Here is a 26,248-nt window from a genome sequence, read left to right on the forward strand (position 1 = left end):
TTAATGTGCATAAAAATAGCTTTATTTCCAATAATAAATCAGAACCTGCATGCAGAAACCAATGATTCATTGGCTTCTCCACTCCATTGGTGATTCACATGTGGTGTTTGTGACATTAAGCAGCAGAACATACGTATCTCTCCCATGCTCACTGACCAGACCTGGGGATGATTACCAACTGAAAGTTTTTTTTTTTTCGAGACAGCTGACCTGGAAAGTGTTTACTGCCTCAAAAAAAGACAGTGAAGTTATTTAATTTGCTGAAGTTGACAGATTATGTCTAAATCTAATCAGTTACTTTTCTGTCTGAGGTCAAGGTCATCTGATAGTTGCTGAAACAAGTATAAGTGTTTTCTGGATTAAATTCTTTTTGTTCCTTGGGGAGATAAAAAGCCTTGAACCCAATGTCAAGACATTTCAATAACTGCGTGGCAGCTCGTGTAGGCAGCGACCTTGAATTATCAAATACATGTTAGCAAAATCAAGATCAACAAAAGAAAAGCTGAAAGTTGTCAGCTAGTAATCAACCCAGGTCTGCTACGGACAACATGGCTCATCACATCCCCTGAACAACGAGATGAACACCAACCACATAAGCAATCCTTCTACAAACAAACAAAAAACATAAATACAAAAGCAAAAAACAAAAAAGTCTAAAAGATAATAGAAACTCTTACAAAATAAAAAGTTTCAAAACTATTTGCCTCTGAAAATCTCAAACTAGTGTATATAAAACTTTTAAAATCACATATACAACAGCTTAAAAAGGGGGAAACACCCCAACCTGAAAGAAGGCAATAAAATAATTTGACAGTTAAATTAATACAAAAAAAGGGAACAAGTTGATCTACTGGAGGAAAAAAAACAAACACTGGAGATCAATGAGAGAAGGCGAGTTAGTATTAGCATTGGTAGTATCAAAACAGTTTTCTCATTTACATTTACAGTAAATCACATGAACGTTACTGTTGGGGGAAACAAAAATTAAACAGGAAAAACAATTTGGCATTTAAATATTTGGTAGATATTTTTTGTTGCCAGGATGTGGCTAAGTACCAAGTTAAACTTTTTTTTCCATTTTTGTTATTTTTATCTAATGACTATATACAAATCCTTGGTAGACCAGTCTGTGTGCTGCTGTCTTCAGCTATGAAATGTAAGCATCAAACCTGTTCATAGTGATTGCTCATAGACCCCATAATGAAAATATAAACCTAACAACACATTGTCGGTGTAGCTTATTGAGAAAACATCAACCCCATGATTAAAAGAACAAAAAAACAACAACAGAAAGTACCAAAACTACCAGTTTCTCCGATCACAGAGCTTAAAATGTCTTTTCATTGGACAAATAATCACATAATTTACTGGATCCATGAATAGAAAAGTTATTACAAGTTAATGGATGATAAGCACCATGACGGGGAAAACTTCACAGACTTAAAGAGGCAGAGTTAAAGGGATAGTTTGACATCTCGGGTAACACGCTTATGTACTTTACGAGGATCAATAACACTCGTGTTTTTTTGCAGCCAGTTAGCTTAGCACAAAGACTGGAAACAGCTAGCCTGGTTCTGTCCAAAAGGTGACAGAATCCATCTACTAGGACCTCTAAAGCTCAGTGATGAACCGGTTATATCTCATTTGTGTAAAAACGACAGTTCAACAAGCGTTCATGTCAACTTCCAAGTTGTAATTATGATCAGGAAACTAAATTTTCCACATGCAATTAAACCCAAATTTGATAGATAGTGTTATATCGTCAGCGTACAGTATCTTCAACTCTCACACGGCCAACTCTGTGATCATGCAACTGTCTTGAGTTGTTGGATAGAGCCAGGCAAGCGGTTTCCCGTCTTTATGCTAAGCTAAGCTAACCACCTGCTTGCTGTAGAGTCATATTTAACAGACTGATAATGAGAGAGGTATCGATTGTCTCATCCAACTCTCCGCTAAAATGTCAAACTATTCCTTCAAGCTTGAATGTCACTGTGAAAGAAAGTCAGCAGCTTCGGTTGTCATGGTGTTGAATCTTTGCTCCCATTGCACATGACTGAGCTGTGTGTGTGAGTGTGTGTGTGAGGAATGTAGGTGTGTCACCTTGTAGGAGCATGTTGGTTTGACTCCAGTCGAGTTCACCACAATAACAGAAAACATACCCTGGAGGCACAGCGGTAATTATTATAGTGGTAAAACATCTTCAACACACTGCTATGCAACTGTGTGGCTGTGTAGCTGTGTATGTGTATGTGTGTGTGTGACCTTAGTCATACAGTATTTGCAAATTCTTTTTCTGGATTAGTATAGCTTACTTATCAGACTCTACGTGCCAGACTGATGGGACTTTCCCCACAGGAGGAAATACAAAACATGCCAGAAGGTTTAAAGAAAAAGTATAAACGTATTTTTATTATCTTACGGTGTTCGTTCGGCACTTTGTGCTGGTGAAAATAGTCTCTCCTCTCACTGTAATAGTAGGAGCACTGTGAGGATAAAAATTAACAAATCTTGTAATTATTAACATCAGTTCTATCAGACGATGGAGAGTAAATCTACAGTGTTACAGTGATGTATATTTTCTCAAATCAAAATAAATTTGAACGACATGAGCTCAATTCATTCCCATCATGAAGGGATCTTTAATAGAAAAAAAAATTCTGAAATCTCTCTGCATTACAAGGAGTTCTTTAAAAAAAATGATACTAAAAATGTTCACATAAAAGTCATTTGCTACAGTAACGTGAGAAGCCGCAGTCCAAGAAACAGGTTCAGAGGAATAAGAGAGGGAAAATAAATAACTGGACTGTTGATGTGTACCATACCGAGACAAAGAATCATTGCACAGTGTTAGTGTTTTTAACGGGAAGGTGGGGAAAGAAAAGAGGAAGGGAAACACTGAGAAAGCGGAGTTGAAAGTTCTCCAAGTCCTCAGTTGTAAGTTCTGTTGTTTTTTTCTCTTGACATGGGGACAAAATAATAAAAAACACAAATGATCACCGTGTACCGCAGCTGAAAATTGTCCACTCTTGTTGCTCCTTTTTCCTTGTTTGACAAAAAACAAAAGAGAGGGACGAGAGGACCAACAAAGGCTCCGATTGGTTAAGAGAGCACCAATAACATTAGCATACATCAGGTAGGAGGAGTCAGTCAATCGATTGTGTTGTCGGGGCTTCTCTCCTGATTTGTTATCGAGCGTCAATCCGCTGAAGAAAAGTGAGGATGAGGAGGTATGATGATGATGAGGCACTGTGAGGCCAGACGCTGGCCCTGATTGGGGTTTTTAGGGGTTAAGGGAGTGAGGTGTGTGTGTTTGTGTGTGTGTGGTGGGGGAGATGAGGGTCTATGCGTAGATCTCTGTGGTGGGGGCTTTCTTGTAGATGGGCTTCTTCCCCAACTCGTAGCTGCCCTCGTCCTTCTTCTTCATGCGGTAGATGAGGAGGAGGATGAGGAGGACGGCGAACATCAGGCCGACTGCGCCGCCCGCGATCAGAGCTGGAAGAGACGAATGACAGAGAGACACGTTAGAGTTTTTAAAGTTTGAGAAGATTTGGTATTGGTATCTACAGCCGTTATCTCAATGTGTCAGATACATTTTTATGCTGCTATGCATTTAATTATTTTTACTATGAGTACTGAGCATCTTTGGCACAGAATAAAGTATTTTGGAATGAATTTAGTTCCATCTGATCTTGTTTTGGGGTTGTAACTTGACTGTCAGCTGTGTCATTTAGGTCAATATATAAGTATCATATTGAACTCCCAATATTAATTATTATTATTTGTTATGAAGGAGGCTAAATAACGCTCCAAACTTGCGCTAAATTTTGGCGAGGAAAAACTGTCATTGTTATTTTCAAAAGGGGTCCCTTGAACTCTGACCTCAACATATGTGAATGAAAATGGGTTCTATGGGTACCCACGAGTCTCCCCTTTACAGACATGCCCACTTTATGATAATCACATGCAGTTTGGGGCAAGTCATAGTCAAGTCAGCACACTGACACACTGACAGCTGTTGTTGCCTGTTAGGCTTGAGTTATGATTTGAGCATTTTTTTTACGCTAAATGCAGTACCTGTGATGGTTTCTGGACAATATTTGTCATTGTCTTGTGTTGTTAATTGATTTCCAAAAATAAATATATACACACATTTGCATAAAGAAGCATATTTGTCCACTCATACTTGATAAGAGTATTAAATACTTGATAAATCTCCCTTTAAGGTACATTTTGAAATAATAGTAATATAATAAATAATAAAAAATTTGCAATTAATTGTTGATTGATTGCGATTAACTATGGACAATCATGTGATTAAATAGTTTAATCAACAGCCCTTATTAAAATATAAAAAACCTGATCAGCACATCCCTAATTATAAGTGTATTAACTATTAACTTTAGGTTGGAATGAAACTCTCACATCACTTCCTTCATATTAAAGTTTGAATCCAAATGAAATTATAGTAAACTTTTGGTGATAACACTTTCTTGATGACCTTGTGTAGAATTACACAGCTGAGGATATGTTTTCATGCTTTTATGGTTCTCTTTCTCGACCTGTAAAGATTTCTAAATTCTTCTTTTCTTGAAGTGGTTGTTTTCATCATGAATGAAAATAACAGGATATCCTCGGACAACAAACTTATTTCTCAAGGACTTTTGTCTGGCTGAAGAAAACATTTAGTTTTCCTTTCAAACACAACATAGTTTTCAGCCAAAACACAACAATTTGTTTTGTTTTTACTCTGAATCAGGCGGCTGATGTCCTCATGAATACAAAAATATTTGAATCAAAACCAAACCAGCGATCCTGTTAATGTGTGACTTTAAAAACCAGAACATGTCTTCAACATTCTGATCTCCTAATTTTCACTTCTCTTTCCCTCACCACTGCATGAAAAAAAAATCGAGACGTGGACAACCATTCAGGATGGGTACTGACCTGCGAGGACCTCCGTCTTGTTAAAGATGCTGTCGTCGCTAGCGTGGGACATGAGGACGTTGGATGGGTGCTCCTCGGCGGGCTCGGCATCTTTTGTCAGCAGGGGGATCTCGTTACGGTTCTGGACGATGTCCACCTCGTTGACGGTTGGCTGCACCGGGCGCTCCACCTCTGGGATCTTGTTGTCATTCACATCAGGCTGAGGATGAAGAGAGAGGGACTTAAAAACACCATCCTGCCGTCTTGGCATACATAAAGTCAATAAACTGAACCCTAAAGCTTGAGCAGCATGACACCGCATTTTAATCATTTTGATTCAGTCTACAAACCATAATATTATAAAAATTATACAACAATTGGGAATTCAATCCAGTGAATGACGGGTTTCTCCTCCAGTATTCTAATATATATATCAGACCGGCACATACGGGTACTTCGCAGAAAGTCAAGGCCGCGCTTGATTTTGGGGCATAGAAAAACCCCATAGATTTCAATGCCATTTTTATGCATGTGTGGATTGTAATTTTGACAAGTTCGCATGCATTCATCTCTTGTTATACAAACATTTGTTTAAACACATGTCTAATAATTATTTTGCAATCTTGCCTGAACCTCAGCGTTCGCGATACCTTAATAAAGGAAGGTCGATCGCCACCATGTCCCTTCGGTCTTCCCCCGTCCAACACAGTGGCCTGATATTGCTTATCCAGTGTTCTATAAATGTTTGATTGAATCCCTCTAGGCTAAGTGTTGTCTGTAAATAATCAACGTGTTAATAGCCAACTGTTTGACCTATAGGTTGTGATTTCAATTCGGAGATCAGCGTTGTTGGATTTGTTGTTGGTTCAACCAACTACAGCAACTCTTGGGCATTTGGAGACATATTTCAACTTCTTCTGTTTATGCTGTTACCTTCTATGAGAGATATGGGATTGTTTTCCCCTAAAAGGGGGGCGTGGTCATGCAATCCTACTCTAGATGACGTATTGCCGGTCTGATGTGCTGTATTTACATTAAATCAAATCTCAAAATCTAGAAATTTTCTCACCTTAACTGATGGCTTGGACTCTCTTCCAGGTGACACAGTTGTTGCTGTGGAAAGAAACAAATTCTTCATTTAATCTTAATTCAAGAATATAACCATAATTACAAGATAAACCTCCGGTTTTAATCTAAATAGATATTAAATGTTATAAAGCATTTGTAAAGACCGACCTTTGTCACCAGATCCAGAGAACTCGTCGTACTCGTCCTCATCCTCATCATCGTACATCTCGTCGGGGTAGTAGTCGTCGTCTGCTTCGTCGTATCCGACGTTTTCTTCGTCTTCGTCATCGTCTGTGAAGCCGAAGTCGGAGCCGTTGGGGGAGTCTCCCGACGACTCCAGGCCGTCATGGTGTGTTGACATGGCGGCCGTCTGTGTGGTCTTCATGGGCATCCATGTCTCTGTCTCCCTCATCTGCTGGGATACCAGAAACAGAGTAGGGGTCAGAGGGATACACTGTCTGGATATTTACAACATGGAGGAGCTACTCTGACATTTAACACAGGTGAAGAGAAGACTAAAGATCCTTTCACACATTCACTGCAACCCTGAACTTATCTGGATATTACCCGGAGGAAATGCATGTGAGAACGCAAATGTCTGAGTCATTTGGCCCGGACACTAAACGGACTTTACCCTGCCAGCTCCCTAGTGCTAAGACGCTATAGCCCGTTTCCACTCTAGGAACTTCCACCTGGAACTAAGAACCTTTTGTGGAACTCATTGCCTTTCGACCGCAGGGACCAGGGTTTAAATTAAGTTCTGGGGACATTGTACGGGGCCTTTTTACCCCCCCTCCCAAAAGGCCCTGATCGGGGGGGAAAGTACTTTCTGAATGTACAGGAACTTTTTGCAGGGATGACTGTCGCTGATTAGTAAATCATACACAGCACTGCTGCTTCAATTGCTTCAACTCGTGTACCGCTTTAGTCATAAAACAAGGAAGTGCTCTAGTATTTAGGACATTTCTTTGTTTGATAACATTAAAAGTAACATTAGAGAGAAAAAAGAACCGGGCTTATGATGTCCAATTGAGCCCATGTGTGAATAGAGCCGCTCCTTGTCCGGAGAATTCACGGCAAGTTCAACCAGCTCCGCACGCCATGATGGCAGGTAACCAGCCATCATCTGGAGGTCCTTTTCTACTCTAAACCACAGACTAGAGAAAAGTCTCTCGCCCTGGATGAACTGTACAGAGCAACGATCAGGAGAGCCAAAAGAAGAAAAACTGTTATTACCCTTTCCAATTGCATGGTGGTTACATGACCCGAGACAAGCGGAAATCCTGACAAAACCAAACCTGCATATTACAAGACTAACCAGAGATCACTCCAAAGTTTAGAAGTTTAAAATAAAATAGTTTTTAAATTCATTAGTCACTGTAGTACCACTCATACCCACAGCGTCATCAAAATAAGCACAAACTGTCCTCTAAATTTCATTAATATGCGTTTACATGCTAAAAGACTAACAGAGTGACGAATGCTGGGGTAAATAAAACACACATCCACGTCTCTCCGTGATGTCCTGATGCCACACACAGACCAAAACAGAGGTTTGGCGGGGAAAAAGCCACTATTAGTTGGCGACTGCTGTGGCCACAACTACTCTGGAGTTCGTCTCCATTTGATATGATGGGAAATAAAGACGTCAGCGTAATGAAAAAAACATCTCACTAACTGTTATAAGACGGTTATTTTTCCTTCCTAATGTTTCCAAGCTGGATAAGTGTCAGTTAAGAGCCCGACATTGAAATTACATACCGGTATACATACGGTACATGTGATGGGATTCACAGGACCAACAGAACACAATGTGTAAAGGGTTAAGTGGTCTGTGAATCAATTGTAGAAGCCTTAATGTTTGGTTCTTTTTCCAAGAGACTGCAGATACATGTGAACACATTTACAATGTCTTTAAATGTCTTGTTTTGTCCAACCAACAGTCAAAACCCCCCAAAATATTCAGTTTACAATGATCTAAAGCACATAAAAGCATCCAATATTCAGATATGAGAAGTTGAAACCAGAGAATATGTGCCATTTTTGCTTTTTAAACAACTGTAACGAATAACTGAAAGCTGAAACGGTTAGTCGATTGACAGAAAGTTCATCTGCAAATATTGCAATAATTGATTCATCGTTTTAATCATGCTTCAAGCAAAAATGACAAAAAAATTATGTGGTTCCAGCTTCTTCAAAGGGAATATTTGCTTTTCTTTGTCAGATATGATAGTAAACTGAATATCTTTGGGGTTTTTTCCACAAAAAAAAAAAAATTCTCGCAATTTTCTGACATTTTATTGATCAAATGATTGATCGGGAAAATCATGTGCAGTTTAATTAAAAACTAAAATAATTTAGTTGCAGCCCTAAATGGATTTATTGCAATATTTTTCTTTTGCTATTGAATTAATATATATATATAGTATATATATACACACACATACTTACTCTACCTTGTAGACAGACATTTTATAGACCAAATAATTAATTGTAAAATAGTTGGCACAGTAAGCCATAATGAAAATAATGGTTAGTTGCAGCCCTACATGAATAAGGGGACTTCCCTCGCCTGCCCGTAAAGCCACGGTCGCTCTAATCACTATGAAGATTAACATAATGAAGACACATCAACCTCCTCTAATCACATTAGCACACTTAATTTCATTGACCATTTGCTCAGTAAGCAGCGTGAATGGGATTAAAACACAAGACTGGTGAATGGGTCGAAAACACACACCTCCATCAGCCTAATTATCATTGCAACACACACACACATTTAATCAGCATAAGGGCTACACTAAACAGAGGGGACGGGGAGGTAAAACGAGGTGAGAAAAGCTTATCACCAGGTCCTTAACTTGCAGAGCAGCTCATTCAAAAGCTTTAAAGTCTTTCAAGTTTTTCCATACAAACTAAAATACCTTCACACTACAGCAGCTTTTTACTTTGTACTCCATGTTTTCTACAAAGAGTGGAGATAAGAGTGCACCAGCAAACATGGTCTCTCAAGAAAGGGCCAATCAGACACAAGAGATTAAATGGCAATATAATGGTACGACTGAGAAAGAAGGAAATGGTGCTGCGTCTTTCTCTTTTGTCACATCCATTTTAAATCACCCTGGTTAATGTTTAAAAACAGTACAATACATGGTGAAGACCTTGATATCTTAAAACATTGTAATCCCATCAGGCAGTAATTAAATCAATGCAGAGCTGAAACAAGTCAATTGTTTTGTCAGTTGAGAGAACATTAGTTGGCAGTAATTTTTACAATTCAGTTAACCGTTTCAGTCATTTAAAAATGCAGAAATTGCAGATAACATCTGATTCCAGCTTCTCAAATGTAAAGATTAACAGTATGTCTGTTTTTCTTATATCAATTTGAATTAAATTGCTATACAATTTTAAAGCAGAAATGACAAATATTCTCTGGATTCAGCTTCTTAAATGTAAATTGGCTACTTTTTGTGTTTTCAAATCTTACATGAAATATGTTGAGGGTTTTGGACTGCAAATTGTGAGACTTTTTCAACAGTTTTTAAAAACGTTTCATCAGACTAAATGATTGATCTATTAATTGATATAAAAAGACGGCAGATTAAGCTATGAAAACAATCATTAGCAGCAGCTCTACATCAATGAAACACGAAGCGTACTGAAATGGACTCTACACTCTTATTTCAAAGGCTGTGATCTTGTGACACATTCAACTACTGCACCAGGCCTGACTGATAACTAAAATTGATCACCGACAGATTGACAGGATGTTACGTGATAGGAGGCAGCCGATCGTTGTGTTTTGTTAAACAGAAAGAAGACTGAAGATACTAGAGAGAGCAGCGCAGTGCTGGAAGTTTTTTTTTTTTCCAATGAAACCTTCCATTTACTGAGAACAAAAGCGGACCACAAATCACACTGGAAACATGCCTGGCCATCCAACAACATCCTCATTTACTGTCCCTCAAACACACACAGAGACTGAGTTTATGTTGACATCACGAGTTCTCCCCATAATTGCTTCCATCTGAGTCTTCAGTTCATTTTAAGCGTTAGCTGGTGGCTAAGCCAGCCCGGGGCCTCCATGCATTATGTGTGTGTGTTCTCAAATACTTGGCATAGTAACTATGTGTGTGTTTGAAGGTAATCCCCTCTGCCTCTCTTTTTAAAAGTAGCCTATATGACAAGAAGGAGGGGTGGGAATGCCCCATTGTGACTACACAAGGGCTTCAAACAAGGGCCGCCATTTTACTGTGATTCCACTCAGCAACAAGGTGGGCTGATGAGGGCATGTGTGCTCTGTGTGTTTGAATACTTACATATTCTGGCTTCTAACTATTTATAGTGTTAACTTTTATTGAACTATTCTAACTTATGTGTTTGCTTGCTAACTAGTTTTCACGTTACAGCCGACTGTCTGGTGGAGGCATGTACTGTTAAGTCCGTCGTAGCTGGTAATTTATTACACACATACTTAAAATCAACATCATACCAATATGTAATCCTATTTGTGTGTGTTTTCCTCCTTAAAACAAATATGTAAATATATTTTCTTAATCAAATCATAATTAGTTGAGCTTCTCCACAATCTTTACACGTATCCCCTGGCAACTATAGGAGTAACCCTCTGGGGTACAAGTCCCCCTAGTTGGGGATCATTGCTCCATTATGTCCTCATTTAAACCCTATACATGGACACAGGGGAGCTGTGATCCTGTGTGTGTGTGTGCATGCTTGTGTGCCTTTGTGAGTGTGTATGTGTGTGTGTGTGTGTGTACCTAATCCTAAGCCTTAAAATGGTGACTACTAGCTCTTCATTTCCTCGCTGCCATTCAGATGGAGGTCGACTGCTGCTGCGGCGTGCTGGGACAAGCCCGCTGAGTCACATTTATAGGAATCCCACTCAATCAGATGATAATATGGATCCATCCGAGTCAGGCTTATTCAATCATGTATGTCAGCATGAGTCATATTCATTCAAACGCTAATATTTAAAATCATTCCCTGAGGCATGTTTCACTCTGTGTACTACTTTATGGTTTGAGGCGAGCAGGTTTTAAAGCCCCGAAAACCTTTTTTTTTTTTCAATCAGCTTTTTGCTTTGAGTGATGATCATGAATCAAACCACACCCACACAGTCCTGATGAAACAGATTAGCATAGTTTTTGAGTGTTGCACTCTATAAATAACCTGGTATTTCAAGTTTTTAAAAAACACTAACTTTGATTGTTGCGTATACACTTTATTTCACAGATCTGTATTTTCTGAATTATTTCTTAATGGCTTTCCTGGGGGGAAAAAACAGATAATTTGGTACTAATTACAGGGAAAGTAGGTTTTCCTTGAAACATCCAGGTTAATATCCATTCTTTATTCAGCTATTCTCCATATATGTTCATTGTACACTTGCCTTCCACTTGTTGCCTTGTTGGATAAAAACATATTTTCTGTTCAGCCCAAGAGTTTTAAAAAACAAAAAAGTACTATTTGTGTATTTGAGTTTCACACAGAGTTTGTCTGATAAGCGAAAGACAACAGGTTCAATACCCGAAAAGTCAATATGTTCGTCCCTATCAGTGTCCTGGAGTGTCAATAAACCCCTTCCTCCTGACTGCCCCTGACCTTTAAACCCTCCTACGGTGAAATGTGGACATACATGTGTGTCCTGGAGAGACGCGCTAAAAGAAACTCCACCATTTGCCGCCTTGTGTGCTCTAAAACAACAGCATACTGTCTTAGAGGCTGACTGAGACCTGTCCCAACAGGCCAGGTTTATTCCGTAAGAAAGAGCAGGAAGACCAAGATCAAAAGCTGAAGGATTTTTGTTATGATGACTGAATTTACTATCAGATGTGGGGGATATTTCATCTTTACTATATTCTCCCAGGAAGCAAAGCCAGGATGGGATTCAGGCCAAGTCCCAGTCTGCCTCGGACAAAAACAAGCTCACTCTGTTCCAAAATCCAAGAACGTATTCAGGAACACAGCACACCCACAACACAGAGCAGAGGATGACACAGGAAGTCTCGGTTTCACACAAGTAAAGTCTGTGTGCCAGAACAGCCTGAAGACTTATTAAAAAACCCTACAAAGGATGGAAGTGATGCGTTACTGTATTACAGTACAAACAAAACTAAAGTATGCATGCATATTACACCAACTATCATCTAAACCAGCACAGACTGGTGAAGAGAAAGTAGGGAACAGCCTGAACAGTGGTTATGTAACCAAGTCAACATGGAAATCAGCTCTCACATGGTAATTTTACAGTGAACGAGGGCCTGTCTGATTTGTTAAACCCAAATCCGTCCAGTAATGGTTGCCTGCTGGCCAAGTATTGGACTTAAGTGTCAATACATTTCATAAACAGTATTAATTCAGTTTTATAAACTGAAAAAAAATGACAAGATCCTCACGACAAAATGGAAATAAGTGTCTGCCAGGATTCCTTTTCAAACTCTAAAAGATACATACAAATGTATTAGATGTGTAACCAAACACTATCATTATCTCCTAGCATCACTGACACATAAAATAGGAGAGGAAATATTGTCACCCTCATATTAAGCCTAATTTGTTCACAACAAACACAGCCTTAATGGGCTTAGCGACACAAACTGGCTACGCGCTTTAATTAAAGCGCAGCACACTGTGGTTCAGAGGGAGGCCACAAAAGGCTAACTCAACATCCTGGAGGACTGAACAACAACATACTTCATGTACAGTAAACGTGCAAGAATGCATGTGGGTGATGTTGATGCTTTTAACAAAAGATTTCCAAGAATGTGGATATCCTAAAAGCCCATGATTGCTATCTCTGCTAACCATTGTTTTTGGGAGAAACCAAAGGAAATATGAAATATCCTGTCATTAGAGCAAAATCTAAATCTCATTTCACAGGGAAAACTCTCGACTCAAAGTTGGTCAACCACATTATTTGTCAGACATTTTGAAAAGCCACTTATGACGCAAAACAGATCATTTGTCCTCCCACCAGTGCCTCATATATTCTGCCTAATGTGCAACAGCTGATAAGCAGCCGGATATGGATTACAGCCAAACTAAATGGGTTTAATGGAGAGAATTGGGAAATAATATTTCCGTTTGTGGTAGTGACGCACTCTGTGTTAAGCATTTAATCGAGCTATTGTACCAAAACACGCAGCAACAATGGAGTTCAGTTCACCGCTCTCGGTTTCCAAAGCACGAAGGAGCAAGTCAGTAAAAATATTGGCATTCATCAAACCTCCGACTTCTAGAAAAATTGTTAATTTTTTAACTTCTTGCTTTTCCTTTCATTGTCTTATGGGAGTCCTGCTCTCAAAGACTTTAAATAAAATAGTTATTATCAGTTCAGATGACCTTTTATCTGGGACTACTAGTCTACCTACAAGGTCAGGGTCATCTAACAGCTAAACAAAGCTTTCCCTTGTTCAATGAAAAGCCTCTTAATCACAGAGCTCATTTGGCCTTGCTGTGTCAAAGCAAAAACACCCCCAAGACTGTAGAGACCATCGACTACGTGACCTCGACATCATCATATCTGACCTGACATTATATCTTTCTGAAAGCCCAGGTGACGTCTTCAAATGTCTTGTTTTGTTTGAGGAAAAAAAGCATTTTCTCACAAAAAGGAAACTATAGAAGAGAATGTTTGGCATTAAAACGATTATCAATATATTTGCAGATTAAATGGATCAACAGGAAAATAATCGACTAACCATTTCAGCTCTATTCATTATAAAGTATTAAGTAAGTACTCCCATGTTGATAAGAGTATTCAATATTTGACAAATCTCCCTTTAAAGATACATTTTGAACAGATAAAAAAATGTGCAATTAATAGCGATTAACTATGGACAATCATGCGATTAATTATTTTAACTTGAAAGCCCTAGTTCATACAATTTGTAATTTGGTTGACTCTGCAGGAAATTAAAATTTGTTCAGGAGCATCTTATGTTTGGCTGATGACACTCTCTTGTCAAACCACAGTTCATAAAAGCTCTACAATAATAAAAAGCGTTGTTTCGCGTCTTGCCGCACACTTCACCCCTCAGTCTAGCCTCTTGTCCCGTCTTGTCCTTGTTTATCCTGCCTATCTCAGCATGGAGGTCCTAAACTTTCCAGTTCCCCAATTGTCCACATTCACTGAAAGGCAGTCTGTCAAGACACCCGCCACCCAGCCTTTGGGTCTGTCCCTTCCATTGACACCAAACAATGCCAGTGGACTCCTCAAGAGCATATCAATGACCAAGGTAACCGGGGATAAGCCTCCAGCAGCCTCCCTTCATTAAACTGGGGAAACAATCCCTCCATCTGCCGGCACACAGAGAGGCATCTGGTCCATTCACACGGTGGCGTGGAGGAGGTACAAAGTATGAAAAGACAGAAAAGAAACACCAGCACGCAGGAATGTGCTTCCTTATTCTTTGTGATGTCCAACGTCTCTTGACCTTTTCAAGAAAAGACAATTATTGTTGTTTTCTAACCTTTTCCCCTCTTTCATGCAATATTCAGCTGCCATTTTTGGCCCGATATGACCCCAGGAGCCAAAATAAACTGAAATGGAAGATGTGGTTTTTTGATCAGGATCTGAAGTCAACTCTTTAATCTCCCTTCCCTACGTCCTTGTCTTTGCTAACTCCCTTTTTTCCTTTGCCCCTTCACATTTCACTCCCTCCATTTCCCATCCTGTTTTTCAACCTCTCCCCCTCCCCCTCCCCCTCCCGCTGCTGGGTGATACTTGAACCAGCAGGATTTGCACCATTTATTGTGTCTCCTGGTCTGCTTGTAAGATGCACTTCTGACCCCTGATGTAACTCTGTTACAGGACACACACACACACACACACATACATATGTGAGTTGAACCTTCACACACTCACTTCAGGAGTCCAAGTTCTTGAGTTTGTAGTATCCAAAGAGCCCTATAATAAGGAGTGATCCATTATGGGGTCATTACTTTGTTAAAATCATAAAGTTGAGTGTTTTATTCAGAGCACAGCCCTGCTGCTGCTCCTACACGCAGTCCTTCACAGGGCCTGAAAACCAGCCACTGACTATTTCCATTATAGGGCCTCATTTGTCCTTTGATAAACACGTACTGCATGCTGGACTTCACTGGAACTCAAACACACACCTACCTTTGCCTTTTGCTCTGACAGCCGAGCTCTAGATTCCTTCTACCTACGCCCGGTCTATCTATAGCAGTATTTCCACCTACCAGCACCATGTGAGACTCTATGGCAACATGACACACAGCTGACTTGATCCCAACAACATACAGATGGAGAGGTTGGGCTTGTATGACGAGATCTATTGACGTAATAATTACTAGGGATGCACCGATGCGACTTTTTCAGTCCCGATACCGATAGTGATACATAGGCTTTGGGTATCGACCGATACCGAGTACTGATCCAATACCAGTGTTTAATTGATAAGCTGTATGCCTCACTGTGTGGAAGTGACTGGGATCATTTTGTGTGTAAGGCAAACCAGGCTTGACTTAAACATTACTTTCCTAACTTTGTAAACATAATGTAACCAATGAATAAAATACATACATAGTAAATTGATAATAAATTGAATTACTTATTATTAAAATAATAAATCGTACACCAGCAACTTGGTAAAATATCTTCTAAATTAACAGGAATTACAATTCAAGTGTAAAGTGTTTTTAATGCAGCAACAAATTGGTCAAAACTTAAACAGGAATTCACATTCCAGTATATATTGTACTTGAATAGATCGTCCCCATTGTCGCCTGTACCCGATCCACCCATTTGAGTCAGTATAGGCCCGATATCCGATCCGGATTTGGCATCAGTGCATCCTGAATAATTACAACACAGCTAGAAGCACTGAACTACAGTACATAATGAACGTGTTGAGTCAATCAGGGCTGTTCCGTCTTTATCACAAAGACAAATATTACTCAGTAAAGTGAGTAACATTGTTGCGTTCAGCTTTGACAATGACCTGGAACACTTTTTTCAATTTAACTCCTTTCCTGCCCATTGGAGATAAGACTGAAGCTGTACAGACGGGCCAGCTGTGCAGCAGACAGTGTTGATTCAGTCTCCACTGATAAGCCTAATCGAGTTTTGATGAGCACCTCCTGAGGGAACGTCCCCGGTCTTGTTGTAATGCCCTTTATTGGTCACTTCCTCCCACCGATGACGCCATCCTGCCATGTCAATTGGATGATTCCCCCGTTATTACCAAATCCACGACTGATGGGCAAATAAGCCGAATGCCTGGAGCGAGCCGAGCTCTTAGAAAAGCCGTGCCTCTCTAATGTCTTCCCTGCTCTTCCATGTCTTTGATGTCACTCCCTCAGGCAAGCATATCGCTGCCTTACATCAAAGACATTACCGCCCAATAGACTAAATGTAAGCTACTGAGGAGTTATTATCAGCTACACGATCGGCTTGAGGCTTTAAATGGCAGGAAATAATGAGAAAAAGGCAGGGAAACAGGAAATATCCATCAAAGACAGTGTTGAATAAAAGCATGAATATGACTCATGCTGATAAACTGACTTTTTTTTTTTAGACTTTTAAGTGTTTTGGACACGTGAGGATGTCCATTCATTCATTGTTGGATATTAGTCACAAAGACCCCAATTCATTTCCAAGAGAAGATGCTTAACTCGACTCTTTATCCTACATAGCTGTGGATCAGTCCAATTTCTAGTTCATAATACCAGTAAGCAAGCTTCTCTTTAGCTCCATTTACATATTAAAAAGGGACTTTGTATTTCCCGAGAAAGATGCCAGACACACCATGAACAAGTTAATTTAAATTACAGCTCAAGTCAGACTGAATGTTCTTCAGACATTGGTTAACGTGATGGCAGAGAGATCTCTTTCTTATGTTGGGGTGGTTAATCTTCAACTTCATCCAGCACATATTAATGCATGAGCTGGCCTGACTCATAACACACAGTGCAAGTCACATTATGAATACCTACCTGAGACAAAACTTTAATGTACAACTTGTTTGGTATGCATTTCTGGTACTGATTAATCGGCCGAGGATGCGCCGTTTTCTTCATCAGGGAGAAACAGCTAGCATGACTCCGTCCAAAGATAACAGAAATCAATCTACCAGCTAGGGCTGGGCGATGTGGCCAAACACTTCTATCCCGATATAGGTAATTTCACATCCCGATAACGATATATTCCACGATATACCATGTTTTCTGGTAATTCAATAGTCTATTTGAAATAACCACATGGTGAAGCCTATTTTGTATACTTCTATGTGAAGTATAAAAGTTCTATGTTAAATACTTGACAAATGAAAAGTGATTATTTTATCATTTAAATAATAAGTTTCAAACGAAATTATAGGGAAAAATATAGATTTCCATATATACACCGCTTGTTAATTGCATTGAACTGAGCTGTAATGTAAAGTGTGATGTAAAAAGAAAACCACAATCTTCAAATTATATTCCTTCAAAATATTTTGCATCAGATTTTCTGAGAAATGTGAGTTAGTATGTGCTTGTTATTATCAAAATGTCTCCTTTTAAAGAAATAAAAACAGATTGGCGATAGACTGTATGAAGCTGTGCATGCTGCTGTTGAGCTTGGCAGACTGAGGAATGTGTCTCTCCGTGTGGGTCAGCTAAGTAGCCAAGACCTTGGCTACTCAGCCAGCCACCACATTCCTCTCCTCTCTACAATGGAGCCATGGCACTCTGCACAGAGAGATACACAATTAAGAGCCTGGGCCAAGCCACCAACGACTGACTGTGATGGTTCTTCTAGGTTCGTGGTTTGACTTCTACTGCTGCGATATCCTGCAGTGAAGTGGTCAGCCAGCACCTAAAGTAGCCCCACCCTCTTCTAGTGCTAAGTATGTTTAAATGAGCCTTGGTTTTAGGGAAGGATCACATTTACGCAGCATGGCTCCTGATGCATTAAAGGGTAAATTCCTATACTGGGAATATTCTACACACCTCCCTGTAATCTTTTCTGACGGCCGGCGGTAACAGCACTGCTGGAGTCAGCAACTCTCCCCTTCTCCTTACATAAAGTTCACATAGTTGGTACTTTATGCAAAAGAAAATGCAGATTAAAACAGCATTCTTTTCATTTCTACTCAAACAATTTGTGGTTATGATCTTCAGCAGTATTAAATTGGCATTTTTGTCCAATTCACAACATATTTCACAACACGAAGGCGGCCTTTGTTGTACGACAATCAGATTAGGGACTGTGGTGTCCACATGTGCTGGCTGAGTGAGCTACTGGTGGTCTAATGTAGAGAGGTAGACCTCACACACTGTGATGCAAAGTGCAGATACACAGAGTGACACAGGGGCACACGCACACACACACACATTAATGCTGAGACACATTTGCCTGCGGCACAGACCACATCAAAGAGGTACTGTAGTATTGAGAACCATTTGTCAGGAAGGATGTCTGAACAAGGGGAAGCCCTCATACCACCCAAAAGCACTCTATGATCTCTGGTGGCTTTCTCTCTCACTGTGTGTGTGTGTGTGTGTGGCATAAGAGAAGTTTGACAGAAATTCCGTCAATTTTGTTTTGTTCGCAGGATGTACATTTCTAGAGAACAGCACAAGAATTTCTACTTTACACAAATACGTCTTTACCATAGAAGAGCTGCAAAAAACAGCTGCAAAAGTCCCCATTTGGGCTGCAACCAATGATTATTTACATTATTGACTAATGTTACCATCTTCAATTTGCTTGTTTTGTCCATCCAACAGTCCAAAAGCTTAAAAGGGGACATGTCATGCTTATTTCCAGGATCATACCATTATCTTTTCTCATACTGACTGTCTGAATATACCTGTATTCACCCTCTGTCTGAAAAGCTCCCGCTATAGCACCTGTCTCTTTAAGACCCCCTCCTGAAAAAGCCCAGTTTGCTCTGATTGGCTCGCAAAACAAAACAAAAAATGCATCTGGTGCGTCTTCGCAAAGGTAGTTCTCAAGCTTTGGGTGGTATATTCTAATGAGCCAGCATGTGCCATAGGAAGTGGGGCTGGGACCATACACATATCTCCCGATTCGATACTATCATGATACTTGGGTGCCGATCCGATATGTATTGCGATTTTTAAGTATTGTGAGTCTACAAGTATTGCGACTCAACATTACGATTTATTGTAATTTGTCAACGTTTTTAACACTAGTCCATGGAAAAAAAATGTAATGCTTGAATCATACACTTCTAGGGACTTTTACTTTCGAAAATATCTAAATTGATACAGTAAATGTTTGATTTTCAGCATGTTTGTAATCAGAGATGTCCTGAAGTCATATCCATCAGTCATTGTTGGGCATTATATATTTGTTTTTTTCCCCCAGCAACCCAAAAATCAAAGGATAAACACATTCCCCTCACAAATTAGTGGTATTTTCTTTTTAATTTATAAGGGACATGTAATGATTTATACTTCTGATGAATATAATCCCATCAATCTTATTTCCATGTACGTATTTTGTGTATAAAGTTCCCTTTTGTTAACATCTTTGATTTTTAATTTAGTGTCACATTGATGTTGAAACCAGAGAATATTTGGCAGATTTACTTAAAAATAACTGAAATGATTACTGCAGATTAACTAATCATTGTAGCTCTAGTCCACATAATGCAAGATTAACTAAAAACAGACCATACTCCTCTAACCATACAGCACACACACTTCACAACAAACTTCTGTCACGTTAGACTGACTGTTTCTTCTGTGTGCAAAAGTGTCGGCCCCTAAAATATTGTCACATTACAGATAGAGATATTAAGTCAACATTATTGGGACATCTGATTTTGTCGCCCAGCCCTAGGGTGGAGCATTTTGATTATTACATTTCATGCTCCCTCCCTCCAATTTACAAGTCAGATACATCTGTTCTGCTTGGGGGGGAAAAAAACACTGAGTGCATCAGTGCTGATAGTTGCTAACAGTCTGGCTTCAGGCCTGGAATAACCATCTGTCAGAGTATGACAGGGTATCATGGGACAGCAGAGGCAGGGGCTGCAGGACCGACATCAAACGGCCTCCCTCCAGGCTCGCCGATACATTTCCCAATGGAAACGCAGCAAGGCTCATATTCCATGTTCTGCCATGGCCCTCTATATTTTTACTAGTCCACCACAAAGCCACAACAGCTTTTCTTTTCAAGAATGGGGGAGGTGGATCTGAAGGAAACTGCTGCGTTGAGCTGCACGTCTCCCAGGCTGTCAGCGTAAATAAGAACGTGCTGTTGGTCAATTTATTTTATGAGGGTTAAAATTGTGTTTAAATATACACACAGACACACCTGTGGAGCTGAAATGATTAGTCAATGAATCGATTGGTCCAAAAAGATAGTGATGTTCTCAATGGGTAAATGCTGGAAATACATGAATAAACTGGATGTCTTTGGGTCAGCAACTTGAAGACATAAAGAGGGAGTCATTATTACATTATACTTGTGCCCCGCTGTAAAAAGGTCCAGCCTATGATTAACTAGAAAGTTGCTCAAGCACAAAAGAGTCCAAAAAAGTTGGATGAAAGTGATATAACCAGAATGGGAGGGGGGTTTTATGGTCGACTTCTGCCTTAAATGTATTCATATAGTTCCCGTTACAACTGCCAGAATATGTAGTGGTTGAAAGGGGATGGAGGGAGGGGGGGGGAATCAGGTTCTCGACTGCTCTCCATCACAGGCAGGAAGGACAAAAACCTCCCCTCTCTGTGCCAACATTCCTCAGCCCAAAGGGATTTTATAGACCAGCGGACAGCAATGCAGGAACCATTATTACATCCTAGTGATACTATTTATCATGCTCCCTCCTTCCCTACGCTCTTTTCACCACACAGGCTTTCAGTGCACCCCATCATGCAAAAGAGACAAAAAAAGAACTTCAAAAAAAAAAAAAAAAAAAACCTGGCTCATTCTCGTGCAAATGATTCAGGGCTAAATGCAAAACCAGTGACATTCCAACAAGATATAACAAATGGACTCAGCCCCGAGGCTCCAAAAGGCAAGAAGCTGAGGTTTGGTGGTGCAACATGGATTAACTCTGGGGCAAAGAGGATTTTTTTTTTTAACCCTGATTAACCACCGCAGTTGCCATCACAAGCACATTTGGTAAATTAAGATGATTCGACACTACTAATTGGAATGAACTCAAAGTTTGAAAAGACTGTTTCACTTTTGTCCGATAAAGATGAGACAATTAGTCCAACAGTGCAGCTTTTAAGCCACAAAAAGAAACAGTTACTGTACTTTCTTATCTTTCACCTTCACCCACATGGTCATGAAGGACTTGTAGTGACTTGTGCTCCCATACATGGGCAAGAAATGCTGAGGTCAATGGAAAAAAAAAAGGCATGAAGAACAGGATTTGTTTGGCCCGGTCTATCTTGGACAAACTGATAAAACTGCACACGAGGCCTCAGCCTGACCACAGCTCAGCATATCTGACTGAAATCAAAATGGTCGACTTAGAAAGATTTGTTCTAGCTCTGGCAGCAAAAGGCTTTTCTAAATGAAGCAATAACTTCCCAGGATTAGAACAAGTATAAGTCTCTTGGCATCCATTTGATAAGAAAGTCCATTGATGTAAACATTCCAATCATGCCTGCGGCTCCAAAAAAAACACCAACCTTTTTTAGCATTCAGAGCGTGTTCTTTTGTCAGGTAGCAGAACATTGTTATCGATTAGCTGGGAACGCCAAACCCACATACCAATAATGACCTCAGTGGGTAGAGAAGAAGAAAAGGCTGGAAAGAGGGAGGGGCGCGGAGGGAAGGATCGTCATAGCTCAGAGGCTAAGTATCCATCAAAGGAAAGTGCAGCAGAAAAAGAGGAAAAAGGGAGAAAAGCCGCTGAGGCTGACCTAAGAATGACAACTGATCAGAAAGGGACAGTGGGAACAGGCGGGGAGACTGATTGAGTGACGAATAAAGAAGCAACAAGTCAAAATCTGGAAACTTACAGCTCATTTAAAGAGCAGAAAAAAATAGAAACGTAGTATATCTTGGTGGGAAAGCTGTAGGTGTAACCACGCTAGGCTAAGCTAGAGGAAAGGAGTGTCCCTTATGAAAAGGCCCCAGGGCCCTATTGAGATCCCTCCAAGTGTGCAAAATCCCCAAGAGGGCCGGTCAAGGTCACCAAAGGTCACATTCCAGTGTGGAAATCAAAAAAAAAAAAAGAAAAAGAAGAAGAAGAAGAGAGGGGAAGGGAGTGGGGGGGTGACAACGAGATGAGGCAGAGTGAGCGAGCAGAAGCTACGAGGCTTTGAGGAATGTAACGGATTGTAAAGGCGAGGTGGATCCGACCGACTGGGAGCGCTTCGTTGGGAGTCGCTGGCTCATGACAGCAACGTGTTGGTGGAAAGAAGCAGCCCGAAGGCAGACGAAGTTCAGGTCTACAATCCGGGATTAGTGTCTTCGAGAGTTTCTGGCTCCACATGGGAAATTTCAATATGTCATAGTACGTCACAGTGAAGCATATGACTTTCATATTTCAACTCCTGCTTCCTTTTAAATCATTTTTAGACAACACTTAATAACAGGTATATTTCAGGAATGTGCTCCAGCCTGGATGTGTTGCTGCTAGTCACCCTTTCACCCCATTTACTGACCAACTGGGCTAACTGGGGGGGAAAGGGTGCATGCGTTTGTGTGTGGGTGGCATCCAGACAGCCTGTATTAGCAATCCAGTATGCACACAATTAGAAATAAGTATTGCAGAATGTGAGGTTGGACATAAATGACAGCCTCCTCACAGATATGATGACACCATATATGAATTTCATACTGCACATTTTGATGTGTCCTGTACTGTATGGACACTAATTCAGTCCCAAACATACAATAATCGCTGCTTGATTTAATGACCCCTTCTTGTTTTCCATCTACGCTAAATGAAAAGGTACAAAGCACACTGATCAAATACTTGGTCTGTCACTACTCTTTTAAATCTGTACATACAGTATAGGTATCGGAAGTCCATCCTGGCCGCACCGATTTCAAATCGTAAATATCAAACTTTTTCAATATTTACGATAGGATATCCTGTTGTGTGAGGGGAAACCCGAGGACAACCGATGACGCAGTCACGTGGGAAAGAACGACAGCCAGTTGAGAACCGAGCTGACGGGAGGGACAACCGCCGCCGTCTTGGCGGCTGCGGCTAATGCATGAGTTAGTCAATCTTACTACTTTGCGTTTTGCATTAAGAAATGGAGGACCAACTTGTTGATTTGTGGCAACAACACAAGTGTTTATTTAATGTGTCTCCATGACTTCATCCATCCGTTGTTCATTTTCAGTATAAAGTAGCGCAAAAACGAATCGCTAATTCTTCCTGCCCGTCGTCCGCCATGTTTGTTTACACTAAAGTCACGTTTGATTGCGAGAGATTTTGCGAGATTTCCGTTTTCTTTAGACTCTTGTTGTTCATGAATGAATCTGTTAGTGTGTGGTGTGCTGTTTTGGCCAAATTGTTGCTCTCCACACACACTATAGGAACAAAACTGTTAAATTGAACATAACACGTCGTTATGTGTGGGGTCTCTCACATTTTCAAAGTCTGTTAAGACTTGAAAAATCTTTACTGTGGGCCAGCCTTGAGATAAATCTAATACATATGATGATCCTCTCTCCCCATTCACACATGACACTTATTCTAACACACATCCTCTTATCTCATGGCAATTCTTTCCTTTGGGTGGACGGCATCAAGCCATGGGCCAAAAAGCATGACATTCTCAGGTGTTTGAATAACACACATTTCATGAATAGTTAACAAAGAAGCTAAGCTTTGGTGGCAGTAAAATAAAGGTGTCAATAATATACCAGACAGCAGTCTCATAAAATGATGGAGAACAAAATAGATGTGACATAATATGTGTCAAAGCCAACGCAAACAAATCAGGACAGGTCATATCCTGGAGAAATAATTACAGCACGTCATGATTCTAAATTCAGAAAACTAGACATGGAAGATCTGCAGTCCTTGGGAAATAACATTTGTAGTTGTCAGCCACGTCCAGTTCAGTGACGCTCCTCAGCACACACATTCTTTTGGCATTAAGTCAGCCTTTTGCTTTTCACAACACAGCAAGACACTGTTTAACTTATCTCCCCAAGTATTAGTGGTCCCTGGAGGACGTTTTTAGTGGGACGCCCACTGAAAAATGCAAGGCTTCACATCTGTCTTGATGCGGTACATTAATGCACATCTTTTGGACTAGTATCTCTGTACACTGCACATATTCTTTATACATCATACTGGGAACGTTTGCACATTCCTTTCATTTTAAAACATATATTGTTGTACTTATTTTATACTATTTTTATTGTACCCATTTCATAGTATTGTGGGCCTATTTTTATTGTGATGTTTTCTATTCTATATTTATGTTTCTTGACTTTTTGCTGTACTTGCTTTCATTATTATTTTTCTCTTACTTACTTACTATGTTTATTGTTATGCACCAAAACACAAATTCCTTGTATGTGGAAAAAACTACTTGGCAATAAACCTGATTATTCTGAGTCAACGTGATTTTAGATGCCAAGAGAATAAACTCTCATCTGAAGTTTCTAAACAGTTGTCAATCTCTTCACAAATCATATCCAGCAACAACAAGTGTGGAAAAAAAAGACACTACAACCATAACACATGAAGGACTACACAAGTCTAGCATGCACCTACCTACTCTTTGACTAGGGAGAGTGGAGGAGGGGTTAAAATCTAAAAGTGGGGGCACTTTTCTTTGGCTAATTGATCAAAAGAGAGTCATTCATTTAAAAGCCTTTAAATTTAGGGGATTTAGGGGAACCAAATTATGGAGTAGCTTTTCACATATATCAATAAACTGTTCATCTGTCAAATGTTTCAAAAGTCGCTTAAAGGATCATTTAATTGCTGTCTTGTAAATTGCTTTTCCCCATGTATCTGTTTTTATGTTTCTTATTTTTTCCCACTCACAATGTTGTTTGGTTACGATTACCCAGAAGTCTTTATAGATATTTAAATCAATATCCTCCTCACAACACACACACACTTATCTTTTTTTTATATATTTACTGTATTGTTATTGTTGTTATTATATATATATATATATATATATATATCTTGTCCTAATTGTTTGTTATCACTATTATGTAGTCATATTATTTATTTATATTAATCTTGTCTCTATAGGTGGAGGCTTCAGATAAGCCCAGTGTTTTTTTTGCCTTTTCCTGCACTGTATATATTATTCATTTATTTGTTTTTGTTATGTTGTATAGTCTTAAATTGTGCAAAACAAATAAACAAAATAGTCAGTAGGTCAGCTTATACAAGGAGGGACACCTGGACAGCATGCACAGTCATGTTGATGTATGTAGTCATATTATTTCTTTATATTAATCTTGTCTCTATAGGTGGAGGCTTCAGATAAGCCCAGTGGGGTATTTTGCCCCTTCCTGCACTGTATATTATTCTTTTTTTTGTTTTTGTTATGTTGTATAGTCTTAAATTCTGCAAAACAAATAAACAAAAGCCCAAATGTCCCAGTGATTTGCCCATCAGAGACAGGAAAAGTGACTTGCCAGCCAGCCCCCCAAACTGGGCCCCATGTATACTGGATAATAGCAGCAGGCTTGTAGATGCCTCACTGGACTCTAGCCTCAACTCTGGCTACCAACATTCAGCCTCTGTGGATTATTATCCAACTAACTTTGTACAACACCAAACATGTAAAAGAAAAAAAGCATTAAAACATTAGTAAAAACAACTTACCGATTCTGAACAAACGGAGGCAGATAACATCAACACGAGGCAGCAGAGGTTGAGCATGGTTAAAGTTATTTTCTTTTTTTTAAAAGGAGATTTAAAAGTACAGTACACTAGTGTTGCTTCAGGCAGGAGTTTTTTTTGGGGTCCCCAATATATAGTCCAACAAAAGCAAAAAAAAGTTGTTGAGAAATGTTCCACTTTATCCTCCTAGACTGTGTCTTCTTTATCTGTTTCTTTCTCTCCGGTGACCGGTTGTCTTCCACTGAGGACTGCACGGTTTCATCTGCTCTATATCGCACTCTCCCACCAGCTCTCCTCCAATCAGCGGCCGAGCTGTGACGTCGACGTCCTCCCTACCTCTTCATAATTTACGGTAAATCCTTCACATTCAACCAGGTAGGCCACGCCCCCTCTGCACGTCACGCTACCTGGATGTAGACAATGAAAAACACCGGTGTGCTTCAAAATAAAAGTATATATAT

The 26,248-nt window shown here is 39.8% G+C and overlaps 1 protein-coding gene across 2 annotated transcripts; it reads right to left on the reverse strand.

Moving 5' to 3' along the window:
- On the reverse strand, window positions 1-26,060 carry sdc4 (syndecan 4). Of its 2 annotated transcripts, none has more exons than XM_074637308.1 (5): window positions 25,770-26,060; window positions 6,160-6,406; window positions 5,993-6,036; window positions 4,945-5,143; window positions 1-3,492 (listed from the first exon to the last, which is right to left on the reverse strand). In XM_074637308.1, the coding sequence occupies exons 1-5, from the start codon at window positions 25,824-25,826 to the stop codon at window positions 3,341-3,343; spliced, it is 699 nt and encodes a 232-aa protein (XP_074493409.1). In that variant the 5' UTR covers window positions 25,827-26,060; the 3' UTR covers window positions 1-3,340. The 2 variants fall into 2 exon arrangements, with proteins under 2 accessions (XP_074493409.1, XP_074493418.1); XM_074637317.1 differs by having other exon boundaries at window positions 6,160-6,403; window positions 25,770-26,058.
- Window positions 26,061-26,248: the final 188 nt, after the last annotated feature.

The sequence above is a fragment of the Sebastes fasciatus genome, chromosome 1 (assembly GCF_043250625.1).
Source record: "Sebastes fasciatus isolate fSebFas1 chromosome 1, fSebFas1.pri, whole genome shotgun sequence".
NCBI classification, from domain to species: domain Eukaryota; kingdom Metazoa; phylum Chordata; class Actinopteri; order Perciformes; family Sebastidae; genus Sebastes; species Sebastes fasciatus.

Excerpts from the sequence above, each read along its gene's own strand:
- sdc4 (XM_074637308.1), bottom strand. The coding sequence starts at position 25,826 with ATGCTCAACCTCTGCTGCCTCGTGTTGATGTTATCTGCCTCCGTTTGT. Across the intron at positions 6,407-25,769 it reads CCTCCGTTTGTTCAGAATCG|CAGATGAGGGAGACAGAGAC; the intron begins GTAAGTTGTTTT and ends CTGGTATCCCAG. Across the intron at positions 6,037-6,159 it reads CTCTGGATCTGGTGACAAAG|CAACAACTGTGTCACCTGGA; the intron begins GTCGGTCTTTAC and ends TTCTTTCCACAG.